General features: G+C 30.8%; 1 protein-coding gene across 2 annotated transcripts in view; it reads left to right on the top strand.

Moving 5' to 3' along the window:
- The window catches only part of LOC143079113 (uncharacterized), an 82429-nt gene that overhangs the window by 43361 nt on the left and 18300 nt on the right, over positions 1–20768 (top strand). For both annotated transcript variants that reach the window (XM_076254299.1, XM_076254300.1), the window contains 2 exons: positions 8696–8744; positions 11110–11154. In XM_076254299.1, coding sequence (XP_076110414.1) covers positions 8696–8744; positions 11110–11154 — 94 coding nt within the window. The remainder of the gene's footprint in view (positions 1–8695; positions 8745–11109; positions 11155–20768) is intronic.

Below are 20768 nucleotides of genomic sequence, written 5' to 3'. Positions count from 1 at the left end.
TCAGACTGACTTTTAGTCATAGATAAGACTTCCGGTTTTGAACATGTACAAGAACAACCAATCATATAACAGATTATAAAAAAGAAAAATATATAAGCCAATCAGAGCGTTCTCCATATCATGGTTTTTAGATCACAAGAACCACAACTATTATACCTCCTTAGAGACAATTATGTTTTTCACGTTAATAAACCTGTAAACTACGAGTATACTTCTATAATATATAGGGACAGGGCGGATCCAGCAATTTTACAAAAAGGGGGTTCCAGCTATATGTCCCCATTCAAATGCATTGATCGGCCAAAAAAGGGGGGTTCCAACCCCCGGAACCCCCCCCCACTGGTTCTGCCAATGAGGAACTCTCTGTATTCTGTCTATTTTTGTCTGAAATAGTTACTATCTAAGGGGTCATACCAGTTACATATATATTGAAATAAGTAAAACATGTGGAAACAAGAATGTGTCCATAGTATACGGATGTCACATCGGCACTATCATTTACTATGTTTAGTGGACTGTGAAATGGGGTAACATCTCTAATTTGGCATTACAATTAGAAAGATCATTTCATAGGAAACAAATTTACTAAGTTTAGAGTTGGTTGAACTTCAACTTCATCTCAAACTACCTCGACAAAAACTTTTACCTGAAGCGGGACATAATGACGGACGAACGAACTAGCGGACGAACAGACTAGAAAACATAATTCCCATAAATGGGACATAAAAATTTATTGTTGAAAGTGAAAACTTTAACCTGAAGCCGGACAGAAGGATGGACAAACGAACGCACGGACGAATAGACTAGAAAAAATAATTCCCATAATTGGGTCATACAAATTTATTGTTGAAAGTGAAAGTAGTCATTGTTGTTCGGTGTGAGCCAATGCTCCGTGTTGAAGGCCGTACACTGACCTATAATGGTTTACTTTTATAAATTGTTATTTGGATGGAGAGTTATCTCATTAGCACTCACACCACATCTTCCTATATCTATTTGGCCAAAATGAAAGTAGGGTAGAGATTAGAGGGAGACAGGACTTATTCGGGACATCGGGATCGGCTTTTTTAAGCTCTAGATTTCGGAATTGATCTTTACCATGTTTACGGGATGCGGGAATTTTTTTTTTTTTAATTTCGGGATATGAATTTTGTTAAAATATGCACCTCCGGATTTCATGTTTTAAGCCCGGCACTTCGTGATCAGGGCCCCTCAGACCACCCCTCAAATGAGCCTTAAGTCATTTATACGAAATTCAAATCCTACTTTTGGTATGTTAATAGGGCTCTCATAAGGAAAAGCACTGATGGATTGTCCTAGAAGCACATTTTATTAGAATATTTTATGTCTATAAGCAGTTTCATTTATTTCATGTTTGAAGCGGTTCAAATTTTTAATTTTATTTGTTTTATACAAAAAAAATACATTGTATTTGTAGCAAAGGGGAAGAATAATTGTGGTATAAGGCCAGAAACACGAAAAAGAATTGAATTTAACCGAAAGGAAACACATAACGGACTTTGGAAAAAAGGGAGAGGGCTTTTGATACCTTTTATGAAAATCTCCAGTCATAATATCTTTAACAAAGATTCATCCTACAACAGTTTACAAGCTGTATATGCCCGCTATTACGCGGGTGTGTTCTAGTAATAATAAAACTGTGTTTTCTTTGCATTACAGAAATGTGCTTATATATACTGTAAATTTAGAAGTTAATAATATTTATAATTGCAAGGTTTTTATTAATGCAAATAGTGTGACTGCATGGGTATGAATCACATTAATGCCAATTGACATTTTGATATCTGATACATAAATCTCTATGCAGCTTTATCCAAAATTGCTATAATTAATCTTGCATTTTTGTCCATTCCTTTAATAATTGCAATAATAAATGCTAGGAACAATTTCTGAATTCACAGTATTTTTAAGGTTAAAAACATGTTGAAATTACTGGTTCTTTACTTATATAAAGACTTGTAGAAATATTAGATGTCACAATAAGTGCTTGACATGAGATGCATTGAAGATCATAAATATAACATATCGAGAGAACCATATAATGCAAGTTAATTTTGTTTCTTTGACAGCCATGTCTTATTCATTAGCCATATCATTATGGGTATCAATTTATGTCCGTGGATCATACAGGATTAATCAGTTTGATTGAGTCAAAAACTTGTATCCGTCTACAGGGCACTTTCAAAAAAACATTTCCCTGATTAAATGAATAAATTGTAAAATTGGTTTTATATGTTGTCTAAAGTTATAAGGAGATCAAACTGGAAATCTATAAATGGTTACAAACTGTAATAAAAATATATGTTTATGGCTTTACCAATCATTGGTGGAGAATTCTAATTTTTCGTACTTTCTTTCATTACATTGACTAACCCATCTCATTCATAAATAGAAGCAATTCTATGATATCATATTGAGTTTATTCAGTATAAAGCTGTCATAACAGATTTATTACCCATGATTCATCTAGGGTTATGATAGGAATTGGAACAGGGGTCAAAGAAAGGATGGGGACAAATGCCAGATTGTTGCTCCGTCTCAGACAATTAAGTGATAAATCTTAAAATACTGTAAACTTGCATTGTACTTTTGAGTTCTATAATTTTAGCAATCTTTAATTAATTGTGATAAGTTCCAGAATTGCAAAAACTCTTTCAATACATTAAAGTGGCCATAGGCAAGTTAGACCTACAATATGGACTTGACATTTCCAATAACTTGATTAAAATATAACAGTTCTGTGATCTAAACTCCTACAGATTTTCTTGACTCCTTGGTCAATTAATTTTGTCGGAATGCTGTAATCTTTGGTTAAGCTGCCACATTTAATTTCATCTTTGTAACAATTTAATGGACCTTTTAATACAGATTATTAAAATATTCCAATTTCATTATTATCTCAGCTACGCCTGATGAGGTCGATATCTGTAATAGTGTACAACTACAAACATTCTTCAAATCCAGCTGCTTCCAGATAATAAGTGCTTGATGACTAGAAAAAAATTTGACGTTTTTCCTCTTCATTAAGCTTCAATTAAGGAAGAAGCATATATGTAGACTTTACAGCTTCATTTGGATCTATTAGGAAGAGAAGTTTGGAGTGTTTTATCAGGCTCCATTAAGTCTTAATTAATTCATTCTTTTTAAGTGGAAAAAAAGGTTCTTTGTTACTAACCAATTAAAAATGTCACGTTTTAATTAGTTATAAAGAGTTTCAAGAGTTCCAAGTGGTAGAGTTGAAATCATCCCTTTGTAAATTTACGGATGCCATCACGAGTTGGAATATCTGTTTGACAGATGGAAATGGATATGTGTTCCAATGGTTTTAACTACAATCCTGAACCCTCTTCCACGAATGTTGCCTATCAAATTAGACATATCACTGTGTTTGTACTTTAACATGAGCGACATGATGAGTGTCACATGTGCATGGAGCAGGATCTGCTTAGTCTTCCTGGGCACGAGATCACATCCTGGTTTTCAACTTTTAGTGGGTTCATGTGGAGCAGTCTTTAGTTAAATTCTAGTTTGTGTATTCTGTACTGTTGTTTGTTTGTTGGTCTTTTCAATTTTTGGCAATAAAGTTTTTATTTTCTTCTTATGAGTTTGAAATGTCCTTTTGTTATCCTTCAACTGTCTTGTATTATCAATGATATTTTCAATAAGGTTTAAAAGTGCTTTACACTTTAAGAACATGTTTTACTTTTCAAATTGGTTGTTCTAAAAAAAAATGAGATAAATGTCTTGATGATTGAAAGTGATTTAGAATTTCTTTAATTTCTTATGTGCATGAAAGTAATTTCTGTTTCTAAATTAATGCAATTCAAATTTTTAACTCATTTTAAAAGTATCATGTTACAGATTTCTTTCAACATTTTCAATACATCCTTATAATTGAAATAATTTTTTAGGGTTTTTTGAGAGCAAGATTTCTACAACCAAGTCAATCATTCAATATTTTTAAAAGGAATTTTGGCATTTTTGAGAATGTTAGATTTAGATTATGATATTGAAATAATTGAAGAGTAAAATGTTTGAAAGATTGCATAATATTTGAAGTTACTTTTCAATATTTGTCGTCATTGGAGATTCGAGAAAAAGCAATTAATTATAAGAACATAGAAGCCTAAATAATGTATTGAATCAGTGACATTTACATCTGTTGAAAAACGAAAAACTGTTGAATTATATTATGTACACTGTGCTGGGCTTTATAGTTATAGAAGAATATTATAATTAATCAAAATATTTTGAAATGAGGCTGAAGAAAGAAGAGGAATGAATATCTTTATATAACAGTCACCATTTCAGTTGCGAACCTCCATTGCCAAGGCATATGCTTATATGTATCAGAGTATATATAAACTTTATATCAAAAAGAAGATGTGGTTTGATTGCCAATGAGAAAAAACTCTACAAGAGACCAATGTTTTACTGTGCATGATGGGCTCAACTCAAGATTTGCAGTGGCGGATCCAGAAATTTTCATAAGTGGGGGCCCACTGACTGACCTAAGAGGGGGCCCGCTCCAGTCACGCTACAGTGATTCCCTATATAAGCAACCAAATTTTTTCCCAAAAAGGGGGGGCCCGGGCCCCCTGGGCACCCCCCTAAATCCACCTCTGATTTGTACATTTTGGCAAGTCCATTGTTATCTGTCCTATTGTTTGTTGGGCTTGAATCAGATTCTTATCAAATAATTGCCACATTCATACAACACCTTGCTATTTTTTCCAACAAGGTAGTAGAGTCCCAATCACTCAGGGGTGGATCCAGCCTTTTTTAAAAGGTGGGGTTCAGATAAGATGTCAGATGACTACTAAGACAACTCTGCCAGTGAGGCAGCTGTCTGTTGTTTGGTGAAGATACAATTAATTGATCATCAGTGTTTCCTTATGGTATTACTTTTTGTATATTGAGAAAAGAAGTATGATTATAAGATGTTTATTGGAGAAATTATAGATAATAAGTCATAATAATGATATAGGTGACTGTTCCATCTTTATAAATATCTTGTATTATATTCAATCACTGCATGAGTCTTGTTCTCTTTGGAATTCATAGGATTCAGTCATTTGTTTTCAAGTCATTGATTTGTATATATTCATAATAGGCAACTTAATTACTGTTGGCTCTAAATCTCTCAATGTGATATGTTTTTGTCTCTAAAATTGCAGAATTTAAGAATTTTTTGTGCCATTGTATCAATTTACATTTCTTTTCATTTGTCTTTCAATACATTTTTAACAAGAACAATAATAAAATAAAATAAGGCTAAAACTTCTGAATTTATTGATTGACTCCTGCCACTTCCTGTTAATTTTAATTATCAGTTTTAGAGTAGAATTAAGTATCTTGCTGGTAAAGCTTGACTCCATAATTGGTGATAAATTTTTAAAACTTTATTTTGAGATATTTTAGAGTTATTGATTGAGTGAAATGTCAGTTACTCTAGAAAATAAAGTAAATAAATGTTTACAGTCTGTTATCATGTGAATCCCTGGAGAGATCGCTCTGAATCTTAACACTTAATACATACTTAGTATAGTATTTTATAATCCTTCTTTACGGTAATCAATAATTTAAGTCTAAGATTCTAAGAGCTTGTTTAAAGTGAATAAAAAGAATATAAGTGATGATTATTACCAGAACTTGAATGTTTAAGGCACCATAGTTGCTGAGTGGTTTAAGAATTTATCTTCAGTGACAAATAATCTGTCAACTTGTGATTGTGATTTTGAATGACGTTCATATAGAGTTATATTCAACCCAACTCCTATCCAAATTGACACATCGGTTTACCTACTCAAGGTTTGAATTTCTCTCAGTGTATTTAATTCAGCTTCCTTATAATCAATATAAACTGGTCTCTATATCATATAGCGAAGGTTGTAAAAATTGGGATCAGAAAACAAACAAATAAACTAAAGATTAATGATTCAAAGTTACCAACGTTTATACTAAACTTGTATAGTTTCGCTAAACATTTCTACCAGAAGCTTAATAGCTAACGTAACGATACGAAATTGCAGCGGAAATCTTACAAGATTTCCTAGGGACTAAACAATTTGTATTTTTACGATTTGATACTATGCACATCTTTCAACATAGGTAAAAATATTTAGATATGCACAAAACGTTTATAATATTTATCAACAGATGAAGCGTTTACTGAAAAAGCAAAATGTACTGAAACGTCACCATGCCACATCATCAAATCGTCACCTTTTTAAAATGAGCAAATACAATATGTTACAAGTATCCTTTTCTTAAAAAACGAAGAATAAGCATGGACTAATATCCAATTGTTCAAAATGTTTGAAAAAAATAAACAAAAGCTCTGTTATTAGACTTTTGAAGATGCAAATTTAAGCATGGATGCAATTTGGGTACTCCTTATTTCAGAATCATTAATGGTTTGGAGGTCAGTTTAGATCAATTTTTCTGTGATTCCATATGGATTCAAAACTAAATTGGTGAAACTATATAATAAATAATGATACATCTACAAAATAAACATATAATGAAAACTTTTGTCTGAAGTATAAATAAACGTAGGTTAAAAAACTGTCAAAATAGGTGCAATTTGGGTACCCTGACAATAAATATCAAGGATGAAATTGCCTTCTGTTGATCATCATTTGTTTTTCTTACTTTTTTCCCTCCCCAAACTCATATGTTTTATTCCTTGTTGATTCAGTTTTTTATTTTCTTTATCTTTGTGTATAAAGTGATTTTACAGATAATAAGGGTTTGTGTTTTTTTGGCTTGAGAAAGGACAAGGTTCACTTATGGCACAAAATGGCCTTAAATATCAACTTTGTCATAAAACACCAAAAAAGTCTCAATTTGGTTCGTAAATGGGTCTACTTCGAAAGTTTAAATGCTATTATATCAGTTCTTTTCATAAAAGTACATAAAATTCTCCAAAGTAAGCCTATTTGGGACATTTTGTCAAAATATGATGATTTTGTGCATTTTTCAGACCTAAAAGCTTCAGAAATACCTTGGCCCCCACCTACGATCCAAAATGTGTTGTACCAAAAGATTCCAATTTTGATATAGATTTCATCAATATAAAAACATTTTGGATAGTAGATGGCAACCAAGGTTAATTATGCCAAAAACAATTAAAATTATGGGAAAAAAGTACCAACATTGACCTTTAAATACTAATAATGTTTATTTAAGCGGTCATAGCTCCATAAATTGTAATGGAAAGTGCCAGAAAAACTATTTTTGTCTTAATAGTATTATCACATGTATTTCTATGTGAAATTTGTAATTTTTTGGCCCGATTTAAAAAAAATAAAAAAATCAGGGGCAATTTTAACCCTTCGTGAACCTTCTATATTTTGGAATTCCAATACTTAGACAATAAAGATAATTTCATGAGAATTTTACTTGTTCTTTTACTTTTTGTTGTGCCTTCATATGCTGTAGACATTTTCAGTATACAGTTCTTTTAATTGGATATTCTTAATTGTGTTTGCATTTCCTATAGGATGTGTGGGGATACATTAGGATACCCTCCTAAGGTCACAAAATCACATTTAAAAATTGCCTTTTAAGCAACTATACAATTCTATAACCAATCATATCCAGGTTTTGAACATCAGTGAAGGACTTGAATTTACAGGTCCTTTTGAATGAGATTTCATGTTTTAAAGTCCTTTGCACGACCCCAAAAGTCACTGGTCAGAATTGACCATGTTGGAGTGACATGCATAGGTTAAGCAATTGTAAATGCCATAACAAATCTTGAACTTTTTGACAGTAGAGGGATATTTTGTGTCAACTCAACTTGATTCAAAATGTGTCTTAAATCAGATGGTTTTCTATCAGATAAAAAGGATTTATCAGGCCTTTTCTATGGTTTATCCTATTCTCTAACTTTATATTAGAGAATAATGATCTAAAATAGAACCATTAAATCCTCTTATATACATTCTTCTGTAAATGAAAAGATCTTCAAAGGATTGATTTTGTTAGCAAATATGTTCTTTCATATTGTTGAAGGATATCACCTATCACTTCTAAAAGCATAGGAGTTATTAAGCTAAGATTACAAAGAACTATAACATATTGGAAGAAATGAAGCCAGATTTTGTGACTACATCCTTATTTGTCTTTTCATCCTTTGCATAGATATTTTATTTAAACAATAGTAGTTCAAAGGTCATTTTAAATGTTTGAATTTGATTAATTGACTCCCTAAATTGAGGAATAGTGGTAAAGTAAATAATTTTCATACTTTAAATGTAAATTCATTATAAAAATAATGATGAGTATCTATTAAACCAGTCTTTTATCACACAATTTTGATTTTTCATAAACACCAGAAAAAATAAATAAATGACTGCTATTAGTTATAAAAGATAACCAACAAACTGGAATTCAGGTGTTAACTTGAAATTCTAATAAGAAAATAAGTCTTGAATTTATTTTAGAAAAAAAAGGAAGATGATGTCTTCAACATGAAAACTTTTGGTTAAATTCACTGACTTGTGTAGACCAAGATTGATTAGTTTTCCATATTTAATAAGGAATATACTTGTCAATAGTTGAAGACCACTTATTGATTTTCTTTATTTGTATTGTTTGGTTGCTGTCTGTATTAATTTAGTATATACCCTGTATCTCTTTTTATTCATTACGTTATTTTTATTTACAGTAAAGAAATAACACAGACAGAAAAGGCCAAGTTTGGAGAATTATGTCAGGTAATTATTGTGTAATACACATCTGTACATCAATAGTTTTGCAGCCCATAAAACATTATGAAAAATACAGAAGAATTAAAGGGCCACTAGCTACGAGATATATAAAAAATCTAAAGTTTGATTTTTTTTTTTGTTCAATCAATAATGAAAGTGAAATAGTGAAATAACAATTCGCTTTTTGCAGCCAAAAAGCTTCAATTTTGTCAAGTTACACTAAGAAACATTGATAATTAGTTATTCACTTGCAAGTGAATGAGTCGACCTCTTTAAATCCGTATTCATGTGAACTTCAATTTAACCCCTTGCTAGAGATTGACAACGCATGCACTGTATGTGTACTGGTTATTTAAAGAAAAAGAATGACAACAATGAAAGTGAAACTACGGTAAATCATTTGATTACTAACTCGATGCACATAAAATCATTCTTATACGGTTAAAAACAATGAGAAACATCTATTTTTAATCTATGAATTAAAATCAAACAAACCTATAAAACTCAAATTGCACGTGTTGGTTTAATCTATTCATATCTTTATTTATGTTTACATCGCTTATATGGTCATCTGAGGTCAAAATCGATAGTTAATTAGATGGCGTCTGGACTAAAATACACACGAAACGAACCTATATATTATCTACCCATGCTCTGTAAACTGTTTATTTTAGACTTTTGATAGTTTGGATTAATGTTTTACATTGTTATAAATCAAATATGAGAATTTGAGTCAAATCGGTGATCATGAATTTGACAGCTAGTGCCCCTTTAAAACAGTATTTTTATAATAATCTAAATAATTTAATAATATTACCTGTAACATGTAATAACAAATAAATTGTAAAACAAAAAGTATGAACAAAGGGGGGGGGGGGGGGGGGGTACGCAAAGATACTAGAGGGACATTAAAATTTATAGATTGAAAATGAACTAACAATGCCATGGCTAAAAAAGAAAAGGACAAACAGACTTATAATAGTACACAAGACACAACTTAGAAAACTAAAAACTCAGCAACACCAACCCTACCAAAAACTGGTCGTAATATCAGGTGCTCAGGAAGGGTAAACAGATCATGCTTACATCATGTATCATAGTGCAGTTGTACCTTCATTGATAAATCTTGTTTGGAATGTTCAAGGTATAAAATGTACTGGTCATCATAGAAAATACAGGATTCATGTCAAAGGTACACATTCCTCCACGATACTAAGGATGTCAATATGAAAATAAGAAGATATGGTATGATTGCCAATGAGACAACTTATATAATCCACCAGAGACCAAATAACATAGAAGTTTACAACTAGAGGTCACTGTATGGCCTTCGATAATAAGCAAAAATCATACAGTGTAACCTGCTTTAAAAGCCAATGAATTGACAAATGTAAAACAATTCACAGAGAAAACTAACAGCCTAATTTATGGCCTTTGGAATTAAGTACTGTAAATTCAGAAATTATTGTGATGATTTTATTATTGCAAAAAATGTGACAGGGTTATAATCGCAATAATTAGAACTCACATTTTGAATTTTTTTATATATGAATAAAACTGGCTTTTTTTCAATATTGCAAAAAATAAAATCGCATTTTAGTCTAAAATGACAAAATTGCATTGCAATAATAAATGCACTCAATAATTTCTGAATTTACAGTATGTTATGGTATAATATCTGCACATTGATATAACAGTTTGACATAGAAAGTACTAGACTGGGCTATCGCATAATAGTTATCAAAGGTACCAGGCTTATAATATCATACACCAGACACGCTTTTTGTCTACATAAGACAGTCATCAGTGATGCTCAGATCAAAATAATTGGAAAGCCAAACAAGTATAAAGTTAAAGAGCATTGAGGAATGAGGACCCAAAATTCCAAAAAGTGGTGCCATTGAATACAGCTAAGGTAATCTATGTCTGGGATAAAAAAATCCTTAGTATTTCGAAATAATTCATACTTTTGCAAACAGTTAATTTATAAAAATGACCAAATAATTGATATTCATGTCAATACCAAAGTGCTGACTAAAGCTACTGTGCTGGTGATACCCTTGGGGACGAAACATCCACCATACATGGCATTAAAATTTCTAATTTCCAACTCTGGTCAATGTACAATTGCTTCACCACACAAAATAAATCAATATAATCAGCCTACATCAAATTTACACTTCATTATTGTTTATGCCTCCAGCATCACTGTATGAAGAAGCATTTAAATTATTGTTGAAATCCACATCTGGTACGATAAAATTGTTACCGTAAATGGTATGATTTATACAAAAATAAATTTATTATTTAAAAGGATATTCTTATTTATAACAAAATAATAGTGTTAAATGTATAAATGCATATATTTCAGTATTCTCCAGGAAGATTGTGGTTTGCAAGATATGTCAATTCACAGGTAATTTACATAATATGGCATTTTGAACTTAATTTAAAGAAGTTTGGTACAAAATTTAACTTGATATTTCCCAAATAATTTATGTGTCTTTCCAATTACTCCAAACATTATGATTAGACTTATTTATTTAATTTCTTATTTTGTACTTAAAATTTTAAGACACATCAAAATTTATGGAATATAATTCATTACAGTTTAGTTGCCAGAAATTGAACTCACGATATTTAAATTGAACTCACAATTCAAGAAGAGTTATCTCCCATTAAAAAAATCCAAATGTGGTGTTACAAAAATACAAAGAACAAGTGAGATGTGAAATATAAGGGAGAAAGGACAAACAAAACAATATGATCAACTAAAATCACTGGAATGCAGGGAATTTTACGTTTTCAAGGAATATAGTTAAAGGTAGTTATATATCTGAGAAAAAATGTTCCATTAGTAGTAATATCTTTTGTTACAGTATTTTAAAACAATTTTTGGAATTGACTCATAAAAACTTCAACTCCATTGTTAAAGGCAATTACTTATAAACATGTTCTTGGATTAATTTGCACTTCTCATAAGTGCAAATTGGAACCACACTTTTTTTTGTCGTAGAATCATCAAATTTGGCAATAATGTACCTTTGGGGATAAATAACACAATACAAAAAAAAAATTAGTGTGGCTCGCCCGGTTCGGCAACTGGAGTGAAAATAGAGACAAAATCCTGTAGGATATTTTTTTCTCCCATAGGATTTTTAAAAATCCTACAGGATTTTGAGAAATCCTATAGGATAAAGTCATAATCCCATAGGATATTTTTTATATCCTACAGGATATTTAAATCCTAAGGGATTTATAATCCCTTAGGAGAATAAAAATATCCTATAGGATATAGTTTCGCCCTTAGGATTAAAAAAATCCCTTAGGAAAAATAAAAGCATTTCCTATAGAATATTTTTTATCCTACAGGATATTAGTCTAATAAAATAATCCCATGGGATTAAAAATATCCGATAGGATTAATAAATATCCTAAGGGATTTCATAACAGAAAAAATATCCTGTGGGATAAAAAAGAATCCTAAGGGTAATAAATAAATCCTAAGGGTAATAAATAAATCCTAAGGGAGATTAAAAATCCTAAGGGAGATTAAAAATCCTAAGGGAGATTAAAAATCCTATGGGAGATCAAAGCAACTCATAAGAGAGAAAAAAATCCTATGGGAGAAAGAAATATCCTATAGGAGAAATAAATATCCTATAGGAGAAACAAATATCCTATGGGAGAATGAAATATCTTAGAGAAAAATCTATTTGTGAACTCAACCAAAGAACAGAGAATAGTTTTATATGTTTTTGTAGTAGGTAAGGATATTATTTTATTGGAGCAGACCAAATATTCCCAGATATTATTGTTTAAGAATTGTTAATTTTTCTACCAATGACACAAATTACCGATAAGTGTACTTCAAACATGGAGCTTGCATTGAGTTACTGCTACTGGTCCGTTTGTTATTTTATGTTTATTATTGCCATTTGCGTAGTTTCTTCTGTTACCTATTTCTACATTTGACTCTGGCTTCTTTTAAATCGAGTTTTCTCTTGTTTAATGCATTGTGGTTGTTTATTCCTCATTTGCTAAAGGAATAGGGGCCGGTTGAGATATCGAAAGTCATGAGTATACATCCATCGCCTGTCTCAAAGCAGAAACCTTTATCCTTTGGTAATCTCATGTGCTTTTTTTCAATTTAAGTTCAAAAGTGCATTTTAGTGTTTAGTGTAGCAACCATTTCTCTGAACTATTATTCATTATTGTTTAGTGACCAAAAGAGGCCCGCCTCTATGTGCGGAATTTTCTTTCTGCATAGAGGACTCATCATTTTGAACTCATCAGGGTTCCTGTACTCAACCGACTTGTTGGGTACTGAGACATGACTGTGACACCATCTGAACAAAAACTGTGAATAAAATCAGAAGCAATTTTAAAACAACACATGGTGTTGGGGCTAAGAATACCACCAGCTTTTCATTGAAAGTAATGACAAGACAGAAACATGCGTCCAACGGGTATATCCAATACACTACAATTACTTAAACAACTTTGAAAATCGTACATAAGTGTTTTTTTATTTTTTTATTTAGTATAGCTTGCTTTCCGTGAAGATATTTTTATTGTGGAGATGCCTGGATAGATTTGCCAGTAACCATACTTCTTCTATTGTGTCCTCAATATGCATGTAGTATTTGCAACTGAACATTTACATTAACTTTCACCAATAAATTCTTCAACAAAATTTGATAATAACTGAAATTTTATGGAACTAAACACTAGATGTAACTAAAGACAGTATTGTTCACCTAGGTCAATGTGCATCTCTGACAACAGACACATCAACACGTTAGGCTAGAATATCACGGTACGTCTAAACACTGCTAAGGACTCCTTAGTGCACTAAGGACTATACAATGCCACTAAGGACTAGAAGGAGTGCTTTTGTGTGTATTATTTTTACATATTATGTTAGAGATTGATATTTCATGCATAAATTTCAAATTTTATAGAAAAATAATCATAAATAAACAAGATATTCAACATTATTTAGGCACGTGCCCGTTTTTCTTTGATATGCCGAAATTCAATGAACCGTTTGATACGTGCCAAATGACAAAACAATTCATTAAACAATCATAATCTTTTTATTTTAGGTAATAAACAATTGTATCTAAAAAAATGTATGCTTAATATTAATAATTAAATGTGTTGTTCTTGTGAAAAATGATTACAGAACAAATAATTTTGTTTTTGTTTTACTTCTTTCCCGACAAAGTTATTTGCCACAGGTGCACGACTTTGATGTGCGCCTACTAAATGACTAATAAGTTAGAGTGTGGTCAGCTTGTTATGTAAGAGATATGAAGACAAAATAAATATATATATTGATAAGTGTTTTGTTTTTATTTTAATTTCGACAAAGATGCGTGTATATATACAAATGGTTTCACTAAAACAATACGATGGAATTGAGAGAGAGAAAATTATGTGTCGTTCTTGGGGTTTATCCAAACCACTAGTTTTCAACCATCTTGATATTTGTTTACAAAGGCTTCATACGGTACTTATTTGTTTGTATATTTCGACATTTTATTATTCTTCTAAAAGTAAAAGAAGTTAAAAAAATCATTTCCCGATTTTAAGTCAGATTAAGTTTCATTTTCAAATATATAAAAGAGACAAATGTTTTAAAAATGTTCCACACTTTTTAGTACAGTATTCACGAATTTTTTTTCAGTATGTGTAAATTTAGAGCTAAAGATATAATTCTGACAGAGAAAGAGAATGCTTCGTATGAATGCCTTGCAAATATGCCTTTACCACATGATGTGTAAATAATTATTTTTTGTAATGCAATATAATCAGAATATTTAAACCTAAATATATCACGCGAAAAAAGAAAAAGCCGACAGAAATATTTTCAACTATAATTTCTTTAAATCTACTTTTCTGAAAGAAGAACAAGTATCACAGGCACTTGTCTCAGAAAAGGTATATAGGAATTTTTTTTCTGAGACAAATGCCTGTGGCAAGTATGTTAGAAGGAAATCCGATTTGTATTGTTTTTAACAAATTGTCTGCTTAACATATCGTACGAAATAATTTATGAAATAATGACTATGTGCTATGCGCTTTACTCACTGTTGAAGGTCCGAAATATATTACTCAAACGGGTCATATATGAACTTAGTGTGTTGCATGTAGTAAAAATGCATTATCTTATTGGTTTCGTTTTGTCCAGTTATACATTTCTTAAAATGTCTTCATATATGAAAATAAATTTTGAACAGTGCACCATAAGAAACAAACTAAAGTGTTCCAGCTCCAAACCAGTCTATTGTTCAAACGCATGTCCGTCGTCGCCTGTCACCACATTAAAGCACGCTTGCAAGAAAAAATAAACAGAATAGAGATACGGGTACAAAACACATTATAGATAATGTGTCCGACCACCTGAAAAATAAAATTGGTTCAAGAGACAAAGAACGCTACGAAATATTAGATTAATTTTTCGGTACTACCGGGCTTATCACAGCCCAATAACAAGATGAATTTAATGAAAACGCAACAAGCATCTGCCGGTTATCCAAACTTCAACACGTACTTTAAAAAAAAATATATATATGTGAATTAAATATCTATAAAAATTTGTATTTCAGTCACTTATTAATAGGAACATCAAATAAAAATCCGACATTAGATATATTTCTCTGGTGACAAATTTATTATTTACAAGAAATATACACTTGAGAAAATACTTCTTCATTCAGATTTTTTTGTTAATAAAATTTCAACAACAATTCAATTATTAGTATCCAACTTTACCAAAAGGATTCCCGTGTAATCAATTAATATGTAATTTGACACGTGTCAAACGGTTCATGGATTTTCGGCATATCAAAGAAATACAGGCACGTGTCTAAATAATGTTGAATATCTCCTTAATTTATTATTATTTTTCTATAAAATTTGAAATTTATGCATTAAATTTCAATTTCTACCGTAATATGAAAAGAAATTGCATGTAACAGCTCTCCATCTAGTTCTTAGTGGCATGTTATCAGTCGTTAGTGCACTAAGGACTCCTTACCAGTGTTTAGACACACCCAGAATATCATTCGTAACTAAAACTTTAAAAAAAATCATTATTGCTGATAATTTCAGAGATTAAAAGGACAAATCATTTTGCTTTTGTTTTATTTCTCTTCCTATAAATATTTCCGTGTGCATGGCTTTGATGGGCGCCAACTCTTAAATTAGAATATGGTGAGCTTGTTAAAATGTTTATACATGTATTAAACAGTTTTATCAAGAAAATGTAATAGAAATGTCGACAATAACAAACTGAGATATTCTATGCTGAAAATAGATATAAATATAATTAGTGGTATGAGTGCTAATATTACAGTTGATTTGGCAATGGAGAAAAATGTTCGTATCCATCAAAAATTTTAAAACTTTACACACTCTGTGTTCTCTTTGATTTTTATTTTTTTATAAAACCTATCTCCATTTCCAAGTTGTGGTCCCTTACGCGGAATTTTGTTGAAATTTGAAGACTATTAAAAATTTATTAGGTCAAAGAATAGTCTTCAACATTTCAGGCTTTTTATAGCCAAGGCTGCGTTTAGTTTAAACATATTCTATTTAAAAATTGAATAGGTCAAAGAACAGCCTTCAACACGGATCCTTGGAAATTAGAAAATTTGCAATTAGAGGCCGCAAGAATAGTAACAGGTCTACTAATATTTACAAAACCTGAAACTTTATATTCTGAGGTTGCCTGGGAATCTCTTTTTGAAAGAATAAGGATGTAGTCGTAATTGCGTGTCGATATCTTGTCAATCGTACTGTTGTTTTATTCGACTAACTAACTTTATACGGAAAATTTTTGCATTTTTACCAATTACCATGGTCTGTTGTTTTTAAACTGTTAATATTGGAATTAAGTAAAGAGTCAAAGTTGAAATCATGAATAAGTGTTCCGTGAAAATTGTTTTCCAAAATATAATTTGTTCATAATTCTTTAAAGTAATAAACTTTTTTCAAATAAATTCTGATCTTCCCTCATCTGATCACCAGCATGGCTTAAGGTATTACTTCCAAAGGTATTGTAAGGGGTGTGAGGTGACACTTCCAGGTATTCAAGCGATTTCCTGTCGGACTTGCAAGTTCATGCATCGTTTCACTTCTGCAGGTAATATTCAGTGTACACGGCCGATAACTTATAACTTTCCATTTTGAACTATCAGATGTATAATATACAACTCTGTCTTACTTGTCATAACTAAACTCATACGCTTGTTTATAAATAACATTTCTGGTGTAAAATAAAAATATAAATAATACCCAAAAAATAAGATTTGATGAAATTACAATCTATTTAAATATTTTTTCCAAGGTTGACTTTGGGAAAATGTAATATATACTCGATGTCAATAGTGAAGGACAGATTGGAACATACCAGAAATATTGATTTAAAAAAATGTACGCACTTGTCGATGATTCGTCTATACGACTGGGTAGAAAGTTACGGAACTATAGCGCAATTTAAAATATATACATGTATACATTAAACATAAGAAAAAAACATATATTTTGAATAAATTGGGGTAAAAGTTTTGTAAATAGACTAGTCCACGTATGCCAACAGTATGTAATCATCGAATGTCGATAGACTATTGTATACCAAAAGAAGAAGACGAAGAAGAAGAAGAGAACCAATTTGATTTAGATACAGGTCGATGTTTAACTTGCTTTGGTTCATCGAAGTTGTGGACATAGTAAAATCACAGATTTATATTGACGTTACGCACGGTATTGGTGCCACTTAGCGTTACACGACGTTCCTAATAAAACAACGATTTTGACGTTGTTCCAAAAAATGTACGCACTTGTCGACGATTCGTTTATACGACTGGGTAGAAAGTTACGGAACAAGACTGAAAAATACGGAACAAGACGGAACAAGACTGAAAGTTATGGAACAAGACGGAACAAGACTGAAAAAGTTTCAAACGTTGACCTTATATTTTACTCATGTGAAAATGCCGCTTAAAGTACAGAGAATTTCGATGTTGCTTCTTTATATGTTTTTATTTTTTTCAAGCGGGTGCAAATGCAAAATTCCATTTAATTAAAATAATTTTTAATATTTGAAAAGAATTGTCTGCAACAGTAACACAAAATAACAATTTGATGTCTTGTAAAATGATTTAAATATATAAAAAAGATGTGGTATGATTGCCAATGAGACCACATTTCACAAGAGACCAAATTGTCACAAAAATAAACAACTATAGGTCACTGTACGGCCTTCAACAATGAGCAAAGTCCATACCGCATAGTCTGTTTTACAAGGCCCCGAAATGACAATGTAAAACAATTCAGTCGAGAAAACTAACTGCCTCATTCATGTTACAAAATGAACGAAAAACTAAGTCTGTTTTGTATATTTTTTTACTTTTTTTTTTTATCTTCGAAATGTTTTAAAACTTTCAAATGTGAGGCTCTTATTTTATCAACACTTTAATTCTTGGACTATTATACTAACGTTAATATAATAGTCCCAGAATTTTATTTTTTATTTTTCTTAAACAGTGACTTATATATTGTAGGCAAATAATTAAGAAAATTCAGGTTATCAAGGAATTTTCACATTTTGTACATTAATCAGGCCGTTAGTTTTCTCGTTTGAATTGTTTTTGCATTTATCATTTCGGGTCTTTTATAAATGACTACAAGGTTAGGGTTTTGCTCATTGTTGATTGCATATAGAAATAAGATTGTTATGTATGCCACTGGACGAACACTAATTGTGAATATTTTGATGGGAAACTATTGAGTATCAAAGTTCCAAATTAATTTCGGGATTTATTTTCTTTCTCGATATTCAATAACAGAAAAAAAAAATTGCTTGTCCGCTAAATAGGGATTTTCTTGTTAAACATCGTTAAAAAGATGTGTGTCTAAGGTGAACGCCACAAGAACCCTGTAATACTAGTACGAGAGTATAGCATGTAACCATTCCTTCTTAATGATATGGTTGTTTTGGAAATCTTTTCTTACAACTCATGTCGGCGCTAACATGTCCTTAAGTAGTTATTTTTTTTTTCCAAAAGTCCAATTTCACGTTTCCGCATTTTCGTGCATAACTTTTCCGAAATAAGTAGCGGCGTTTTTACGTTTCCGCAAATTGGTATTACTTTTCCAGAAAAAGAAATTACTATTCCGGAAAAAATTTAATTAAGGTATACCTGTTGATTGAAATAATAAAAGATAAATATTTATTAAGTTAAAGGTCATCATAACAAAGTCTACAGTAGTACATATACATTCACCGTTTACTAGTTTTGTATTTTGGTCAAGAAAGAAGTCCATCTTTTCCTTTTCATATTTCTGAACGTTTTTTTTTTTTAAAGTTAGAGTTATCATCTTTATGCAAAATTGAATGATTTCGTATACTAGTAGTATTACGTTTTCTGTGTCTCTTAGATTTTTTAAGAATACATTTTCGCATGCTTAAACATGATAAAGAAAGCACGTCAACTGTTGGACTCGTGAAAATATTTTTCAACTTTTTAAAGCTTCATCTGTGTGATCGAAATTGTCGAAAGATTTTTATGACAATTTTAATAAAAAGTGATGCAAGTACAAGGGACCAGACGATATGATATAATTGGCACTAGGGAATGAATTATAGAAGTAAACTATTTCAAAATAAATAATTCAATATTTTATATTAATAACATCTTTAAGAATTACAAAATTTAATGTTTTATCGACACATGCCACGTTCAATATTGATTGCAATCTGTGTAATCGATTGAAATTCATGATCATTCAACCATGGACCACTAATCACGCACGTGTGTACAAACAGTTTGACTATGAATATGTTTTTTTCGGCGACTGTTTTTTCGTCATGTGTTTGGTATTTCAATTGGTTTATAAAACAAATTATGGATATCAATAGGTCAATCGGGAAAAAAAATATTCCATTTATCATAAAAAGCTTCACAAGTTCCAAGAAATGGTTTGACACGAAATAAAGATATGTATCTGCTTTTAAGCTATTCTATAAAATATATATATTATAACGTTACTTAAAACTGCGAAAAAAACTGAACCATTTGTCGATAAAAAACGGACGAACGAAATTGTAAAAAATATATATTATCTTTAAAAATTTTTAGTATATTTATTCTAGTTTATAAATCAAAGGTTGATCACCAGCAGTATGTGTGCCTTACTAGTTTATAATGTCGTGGACTGTGATGTATGATGCCACCTTCGAGACGTATTTGCTAACGGTTCATTAAAAAAGAGGGTCAGGATGGGGTCGATGAATAGTGAATAATGGGTTAAAAGTGCCGAATAAAGGAAAATAAATAATGACTACAGAAACATAGAGAAAAAGATAAGGAATAGAGAATGACGAAGTGCTTATATATATAAAGAACACAGAAAAAGACTGAACAATTATAGAATTAAGGACCCCCGTACAGGTCCTCATACAATTGACACATCTTATTTTCACACCTAGCAGTTTCTTGGTATATACACATAGTGGTCAGCGTACATCTGCAATGTTCAATTAGGTGTGAAATTTTAATCTGGTAATTGAGATTAAATATAAAAGATGAATATAATGATTATTTCATTATAGTGTCGCACATTGGTCTTACAGTTAAAACAAAGATCGATAGCCAGCCTTCATAAAATTACGAGACACTAAATTTACAATAAAATTAATTAAAATATATACAATTATGAATTAGTTACAACAAGGATTTGTATAGTTACACACACATCTTTATCAATGAAATCCAGGATTTGTTTAGTAAATCTTTGATGAAATTAAAATAATATCCACATTTGATATAAGCAGAGACATTATATGTCTCTGATATAAGTAACAAAATAAACGAATAAAATCTTTATTAAAATGCTAATATTCTGATGATAGATATTATAATAAAATTGTCAATTGAAATTATCTTTGCAAAAGAAAATAAAGGTATATAAACTTGGGATTTTATTTGAAACACATCACAGTAACCTTTATGTAAGAAA

Source organism: Mytilus galloprovincialis, chromosome 6 (assembly GCF_965363235.1).
Source record: "Mytilus galloprovincialis chromosome 6, xbMytGall1.hap1.1, whole genome shotgun sequence".
NCBI classification, from domain to species: Eukaryota; Metazoa; Mollusca; class Bivalvia; order Mytilida; family Mytilidae; genus Mytilus; species Mytilus galloprovincialis.
This window is presented reverse-complemented; position numbering and strand designations above follow the sequence as displayed.